This window comes from Sorex araneus, chromosome 6 (genome assembly GCF_027595985.1).
Source record: "Sorex araneus isolate mSorAra2 chromosome 6, mSorAra2.pri, whole genome shotgun sequence".
Taxonomy (NCBI): Eukaryota; Metazoa; Chordata; class Mammalia; order Eulipotyphla; family Soricidae; genus Sorex; species Sorex araneus.
Window position 1 is genome coordinate 155,779,160 of NC_073307.1, and position 7,897 is coordinate 155,787,056.

At 40.0% G+C, this 7,897-nt stretch overlaps 1 protein-coding gene across 1 annotated transcript in view; it reads right to left on the bottom strand.

Annotated features, from left to right (window-relative positions):
* Nucleotides 1–1,148: 1,148 nt before the first annotated feature.
* LOC101552140 (glycine N-acyltransferase) overlaps nucleotides 1,149–7,897 on the bottom strand; it is a 21,617-nt gene continuing 14,868 nt past the window's right edge. The window contains exons 4-6 of the mRNA XM_055142734.1: nucleotides 5,826–5,952; nucleotides 3,972–4,143; nucleotides 1,149–3,294 (exon numbers count right to left, since the gene is read on the bottom strand). Of these exons, the coding sequence (XP_054998709.1) occupies nucleotides 2,892–3,294; nucleotides 3,972–4,143; nucleotides 5,826–5,952 (702 nt within the window). The 3' untranslated portion in view covers nucleotides 1,149–2,891. The remainder of the gene's footprint in view (nucleotides 3,295–3,971; nucleotides 4,144–5,825; nucleotides 5,953–7,897) is intronic.

Below are 7,897 nucleotides of genomic sequence, written 5' to 3' on the forward strand. Positions count from 1 at the left end.
TAAGCACTGGAACAGAGAGACAAATAGCAAGAAACAAACGTGTTCAAGGGAGAACGTGGGCTTGAAGAACAAACCTTCTTTTCCAATAACTTTAACTTTACTTTTTTCTTTCTAACTCCAAGGTAGGAATGAATAATAATTATAGAATGACCCTTATCTTGATAGTGTTCAATCCTGTACAAAGCTTGACTTTTATGAACCCTCCTCTAAAGCACTAATGCCAACCCCATACTTATAATTTTTGGCATCCAACTAAGACCTCCTATTGGTCTGTATCCTGAGTAGTTGAACTTGTTGCAACAAGCCAATAAATCTAAATGTGACTAGGCATATGAGTTACTACTTTTTTTTTCTTTTTGGGTCATGCCCAGCGATGCACAGGGGTTACTCCTGGCTCTGCACTCAGGAATTACTCCTGGCAGTGCTCAGGGGACCGTATGGGATGCTGGGATTTGAACCCGGGCCAGCCGCATGCAAGGCAAATGCCCTACCTGCTATGCTATCGCTCCAGCCCCTAAGTTACTACTTTTTGACTCAAGGTATCTATAACACATTTCTAAGAGATTTATTATGGGACTTAAATGAAATAAAATATTGAAAGTATCTGATATAAAATGGATTCATGTAATTCCCTTTCCTTTCCCTTCATATGATCCAAGAAAGAATCAGTAAACTTAAAAATAAAAGGACCCTATTACTATTATTATTTCTTTCTCTATATATTCACCCACCCACACATACACACACAAACACACACACATATATACTTATAAATATATCCACTTCCAAGTGGGGATATATTATCCTTTTTTGTTTGTTTGTTTTGGAGCCACACTTAGAAGTGCTCAGGGTTTATTCCTGGCTCTGCACTCAAGGCTCACTCCTGGAAGGCTTGGGGACTATATAAGCTGCCAGAGATCAAACCTGGCTTGTGCGAGGCAAGTGCCCTTCCCACTGTATTCTAGCTTTGGCCCTAGGATAGATTATATTTTTATAGAGCTTTCTGAAGTATTTCTTGGAGAACCAGTCTAGTGACATTGAATTCCTGTAACTGTTGTTTGCCGGGTGGTAGTCACAATGTAACATATATATATATTTCAAAGATAATGATGTACACCAGTCTTAGATAATTTATAAACCAGTTTACTTTAATTTAAAATCATGAAAAATCACCATAATACAAGAACACTGTACAAAAATATTATAAGGGAATTTGACTTAAATCAATTGTTTCTCATCAAAAAGAAAAGAAAATGTGTGTTCTGAGGTTTTTCTCCAGGTCTACTGAATCAGAAAATCTAAGATTGAGGCCCTGAAATCAAAATTATTTTCTAGTTTTTGATCCTCATTAGTGGTCCAAACCACTGGTGAATCCTCACTAGTGAGGCTCAGGGATGGATCCAAGTGGTATAAAGGGAACAAGTGTTGCTAGGGATTGAATCCGGGCCTTCAGCATGCAAAGTATGCTTGCAAGTCCGTTGTGATATCTCTCAGTACAATATTTATTTACTTGTTTTTTTTCAATCCTAATTTTAAACAAATTTGCTAAGTGATTCGATTGCATGCTAAAGTTTTTGCCTCTGCTGGAAATTTATCAATACCAGGAGACATTTTTAGTTGTCATAAGAAGGACATAGGATACTATTTACATACAATGGTAAAGGTCAGGATCTGGCTAAACATTCTAAGACATGAAATAGTTCTCTAACAAAGACCTGACTTATTAAACATGTTGAATTGTTCCACTCTATTGACTGCCCAAGAGCTAAATGTTGGTCATTTATGGATACATGTGTGAAAGAGAGGCACATTATTCCAATGCCTAATTCTAGACTTGATGAATAAGAAGGAAAGGAACAGAGTCTTAATCTACCTTTATGCCAATGGTCTCCTTCACTGCCACTTAATCCTTTTGTTTAATGCTGGCTCTTTTGGAACAGGGAATTTTCCCTGTTGGTCCCTCCCCATCAGCAAGAGTATTCCTAAATAGCAACAATCAAACTCTCCAATGAGATGATTATTTGAACTCCATAGAGTTAGGACTCCTGAAGGAATTTGTCAAAGTTGGATGGGCCAATGAGACTAAGAGCGTATTGCATTCCCATTCAACTTGACACTCTCTCCATTCATACTTGTTTTTCTGGATCTACTTTCTTCTGCATGAAACTAAGTCCAAGTCCTCTGACTCACAGAGAACTTAGCTTCAACATGTACAATCAGAAACAAAATCTCTTCCTTGTTTGAGAGATTTCAGTCGATTAAAATACATAAATACTGAATGATTTTCTCTAGTATGGGAATGAGATGACCGACTGACATGAGATAGTCTTTCTTTAACACTCTCCTCGCTATATCACATATATTATACTTAACTCACATTTATTTGTGAGTCATTATGTGCTGTATTAGGCAGCTATCAGGGAGAAAGATCATCTCTGTCAATCAATCGAAAGCCCTATTGCTTATAACTATGAAAAAGTTGATAGACAAAGAGAGGGATAAGTCACTGTGCCAGTAAATATTTCCCTCTCTGGAAAGTTTGGCAAGGCTCCCCTGACCGCTGTACTATGGGTTTTCTAAAGACTCTTGGGGCAACAGGTTGCTGGTGAAGAGTATCTCAGAGATTCTGGAAGTGTGGGGAGATAAATTATATCAGGCTACTGATGAATGAAGCTTCTTCTTGTTAAAATGTTTCTGAGAGGTCAACAACAATATGAATAGAGGGACCCAGTGGGTGTGCTCACCATTCATACTTCTTCCCCAGAGTCAGATAGCACCAACTCCTTGGCTGATGACTAAAATTTATTCTTTTTCTTCATCCACCCATTTACTCTTCCATTCACAGACCCAGCATTATTCAACTAAAATAGTGGCAGCTATTCAGTACTGCTTCACAGAGGCACACAGTGCCACTGGTTCCAGCTGCAGGGCATTACGAGATGATGCAGTTTATAAGACATTTTCTGCATGTATTGGTTGCTCTTAACTGTGTGAGAATAGACAGGGAAACCGAGTTTGTGCAGAGCCTGGACTTGGTGATAGATGACATATGACACCAGACCCAGAGACCGGTATTCAGGCAAAGTGCCTGCCATTCGAATCTCGCCTGTTTGGTCCATCAAGTCCCAGGACACAGGGGTTCCCTCGGGTCCCAGAAGACAGAACGTAGGGAAGTTTTGGATACAGCGCTCGATGAACCTCAAACTCCTTTCATTGCCACCGAAAAGCCAGAATTTATTCACCAAGGCAGCGTGGGTAACATCCAGGGATGAGAGTTTGAATTTCTCTTCCTTACTGTGAGAGTTTGAAGATAAAAAAAAAGTTCATGAGTATAGAGTTATTTGTTCTTACCTCCTTTTTTTGGTGGGGGGGGAGTGGGAGAATGGACTAGAGGGGGAAATAACGAATGCAAAGTTGAGCATGGGAGAGCTGGCAACCACAGGGGATCGTAGAAAATGAGGAGGGGACAAGACGGGTCCCAGAGGTCTACAGTACCTGAGAGATTTTATATAAGAAGGGAAATATAAAGTCATTTAAACAGCCTAGGATCATGGTCAGAATTTACACAAAATATGGTTAGTGTGGTTAGGGTTGGAGCTATAGCACAGCGGGTAGGGCGTTTGCCTTGCACATGGCAGACCCGGGTTCGATTCCTCCATCACTCTCAGAGAGCCCAGCAAGCTACCGAGAGTATTCCTCCCGTAAGGCAGAGCCTGGCAAGCTACCCGTGGCGTATTTAATATGCCAAAAACAGTCACAAGTCTCCCAATGGAGACGTTACTGGTGCCCACGTGAGCAAATCGATGAACAACGGGACTACAGTGCTATAGTGCATGGTTAGTGTGACTATTTTGCCTGCTTTGGGTGTATGGACTGCAGGAAGGCCAGAACAAAAATAAAGAGAGAAGTGATAAGGCTTATCTTATCAAAGTGATAAGATTTCAGTGCAGAGAGACTCAGATTCAACTCACATGGGATTGGGTTTGCCATCACCAGGGGATAATTTCTTGACATCCAGCAAGGAAGGAACCAGTTCCCTTATTGTATCTGCATGCATAAAGAGAAGATTCTGTGTGTGTTTGGCCTTGAAGGACTTGGCAGCTGCAAGGTTTTGTATCATCTCATTCAGAGTGGACTGTGCACCTAGAACGGGATTGTAAAGAGGCAAATAATGAACTCAGTAATGAACTTCATACTCTAGGGCGATACTGGTCAAATAAGAGTATCTGGGATTTGCAGTCAGAAAATCTTGCTTCTGAACTGGATGTTCTCAATGTGAGCAGGCCAGTATCACAGGTATTTGTGCAAATATCCATGTTTCTCGTAAGTGACCTCATGTTCAAAAATTTTTTGAGTCATAGTCATGCCATTAGTGGTCATCAGAACATTGGAACCAAGCTTTCTAAGCTGCATGATCAGGTGAGCATGATCATCAAAATTAATAAATCAAAAAGCAACCAATATCAACTGAGCACATACAATGTTATTAGGATGAAAATCATTTATCCTATGGATAATGAGCCACAATTTGTCCATATAACCTTGTATTCATCTCCTAGTTCTGTCCTTTCCTGTTCTGCATCTCATCTTGGCCATATGACACTTTCATTAATGGCAAAGTGTAAATTTGATACAGGAAAAGGCCCCCCGCCCCAGAGTGCTTTCTGAATAGGGTGTTTCTTCCTATACTCCTGAACTCTATTGCGACTGACACCACGTAGGCATATGGCATATACAAGCCCATGGGGTCATGTGTTCCTGTCATGCCATCACTTCAGGTAACAGCCAACGTTGAAAGGAGGCCCTTGATTCTGTTATTTAGGTGAATCATAAATGACAAAACAACCATAGTAAACCCAGATTAGAGTAGACAGGAGCTATCTAAGAAGCTCAGCTCAAATTATTGAATCAAAGAATAAAGGTTTTTCTATGCTATAAAATTGTTTTGTTGTTGTTGTTTGTTTTTGCCGAGGGCATTTTCATCACAACACAGCCATATGCAGGGCTACTCTGTGCTCTGTGCTTAGGGGTGGTTCCTGGTGGTGCTCTGAGGGCCCTGTGTGGAGATTGAACTGGGCTTTGCTGTGTGAGGCAGTTCCCCATTGTTAAATCATTCACCAGGAGTACTGGTAAGTAACTAAGTACATTCAGTACTGGTGTTCTCAATGCCTCTGTTTCAATGCCATGGTTATCTTCATTTTTTTTTTTTTTGCTTTTTTTGGGTCACACCCAGCGATGCTCAGGGGTTACTCCTGGCTTTGCACTCAGGAATTACTCCTGGTGGTGCTTGGGGGACCATATGGGATGCCGGGGATAGAACCCGGGTCGGCCGCGTGCAAGGCAAACGCCCTACCTGCTGTGCTATCACTCCGGCCCCTATCTTCATTTTTACATGTGGGAATCACAGTGTCAGCAAGGAAAAGTCTCATCTAGGATTCCCGAGCAAACTTCAGGCAGATGTCATTGTAAGGGATGTAATTCTGGAAGGCTTAATTTTGGTAACTACAATTGTTCTTTTTGACCTCGTTTGTACTGTGTTCACTGATGTCATTCTTATTCCTGGAGTGGAAGTCCCCAAGGGAATTGATCTGGCACCTAGTCATTCTAAGGGATCCTGGATATCTACAAAAGAAATCCTTGGCTCTCAAGGAATTTTATGTCCCTGTGTGACAACCATTCTTGGCAAGTTTTGAGGGCATTCCCCCTCATGATAGGTGTTCTTGCATCTTAATCAAACACCTGACAGAAAACTATGAATCAGAGAGGAAACTGTTCAGGGCAGAGAAGCGCAGAAGAGAGCCAGCAGACAAACATCTCTGTCTTACTTTGGATCTGCAAATATTGTTTCCAATTGATGACTTCTGGCGAACCAAGGACTTCCTGGCAATTCTTGAGGTCCTTGGAGAATATTTGATAGGTATTGGTGTAGTGATCAAGGTCATCGGTCATTTCCTGTTATCATTTGCAGAAAAAGAACATGACAAATTCTTCATATTTCAATATAATAATACTTGAGATTTTCTTTATACTATTATAATATCAACTACTTTGTGATAATAGTATCTTATCTATCTGTTAACTTTTAAAAATTTAAATAATAAAAAATAAAAAGTTTAGGGGCTGGAGTGATAGCACAGCGAGTAGGGTGTTTGCCTTGCACGAGGCCAACCCGGGTTCGATTCCCAACATCCCATATGGTCCCCTGATCACTGCCAGGAGTAATTCCTAAGTGCAGAGCCAGGAGTAATCCCTGTGCATCGCCAGGTGTGACCCAAAAAGAAAAAAAAAAGGAATTTGTGTGCCTCGATCCTCCCAATAATTACATTTATATTTAACAATTTGAGAGGATCTTTCTAAATAAGCGGTTTCTCAATTTGTTACTTGCTTTCTCTTCTGCCTATTATTATGAAGGTTTTGAAGTTACCTCCTAAATAGCAGTGATTCACTTTAATTACAAATTTTAACATATGTCTATTACATATATAACTTTCTCTAACTCTACAATATATGATTAAAGAATAGCACTGGTCCCAGAGAGATAATACAATGGGCTGAGCACATGCTTTGCCTGAGGAAGGCCTAAATTCAATCCCCAATGCCACATGGACCCCTGAAAAACACCAGAAATAGACACTCCTAAATACTGAACCAACAATAGTACGAAGACATCTCTGGGTGTGACAAAAAAAAAATAATGAAGCATTTATTTTTAAAAAAGTATCATCCTGCAGGACTGGAGCGATAGCATAGCAAGTAGGGTGCTTGCCTTGCACTAGGCCGGCCTGGGTTCAATTTCTCTGTCTCTCTCGGAGAGCCCAGAAAGCTACCAAGAATATCCTGCCTGCACGGCAGAGCCTGGCAAGCTACCCTTGGTGTGTTCAATATGCCAAAAACAGTAACAACAAGTCTCACAATGGAGACGTTACTGGTGCCTACTCGAGCAAGTCAATGAACAACGGGACGACAGTGCGACAGCGTGATCATTCTGCAATGTTCTATCATAAATTCAGGTCTTTCATTCTGACTTCATTACATAAGTGACTAAAATAAAAGTTAACAGATCGATAAGATACTATTATCACAAAGTAGTTGATACTATAATAGTATAAAGATACGCAAATATTTTTCACAACAGTTTGAGTAGTAGAACCTTTTTCAGTAGTTGGACAATGATACGAGCTGGTAAATCACCAATACTTTTTCCCCCCTCTAATAATTCTTTTAAAAATAGGAGATATAGATGTAAAACTTTTATTTCAGTTTTTATTATTAATGTAAATTTCATCTACAGTATTATTCAACTTAGAGTTCCTTGAAAATAACTCTTACTGAGACTGGAGAGATAGTACAGTGGGTAGAGCACTTGTTTTGCACACGGATGACCTGGGTTCAATTCCCAGCATCCCATATTATCCCCTAAGCACTGTCAAGAGTAATTCCTGAATCAGAGCCAGTAGTTGGTCCTGGGCATTGCCAGGTGTGGTCCCCAAAACCAAATTGCATGTGTAATATATATTATAATTTTACTAGGTGGTAGAATAAGTTCAGATATTTGGACATTTAAATGTATTAACTATTTAAAAAGTTTATCATAATTATAAATAAAAGTTATAATAGTTTACATATTATATAAAACTTATATGTACAAGTATATACACATATACACACCTATAGCTTTGTTTTGTTTTGAGGCTACCTCTGCAGCTAAGGGACTACTACGAGTTTTTTGCCTTGAGGGTTGTTCCTTGAGAAACTCAGTAGATGATGCAGTGTTGGGGATCAAACCCAGATCTCCTGCATTCAGGGCATATACAACTCATTGAACTATCTCTGGCCTCGCATCCCTTTAGCTAATGATTTGATTAGCCCCTAAAGTTTGGTTTCTGTCCACTACCTC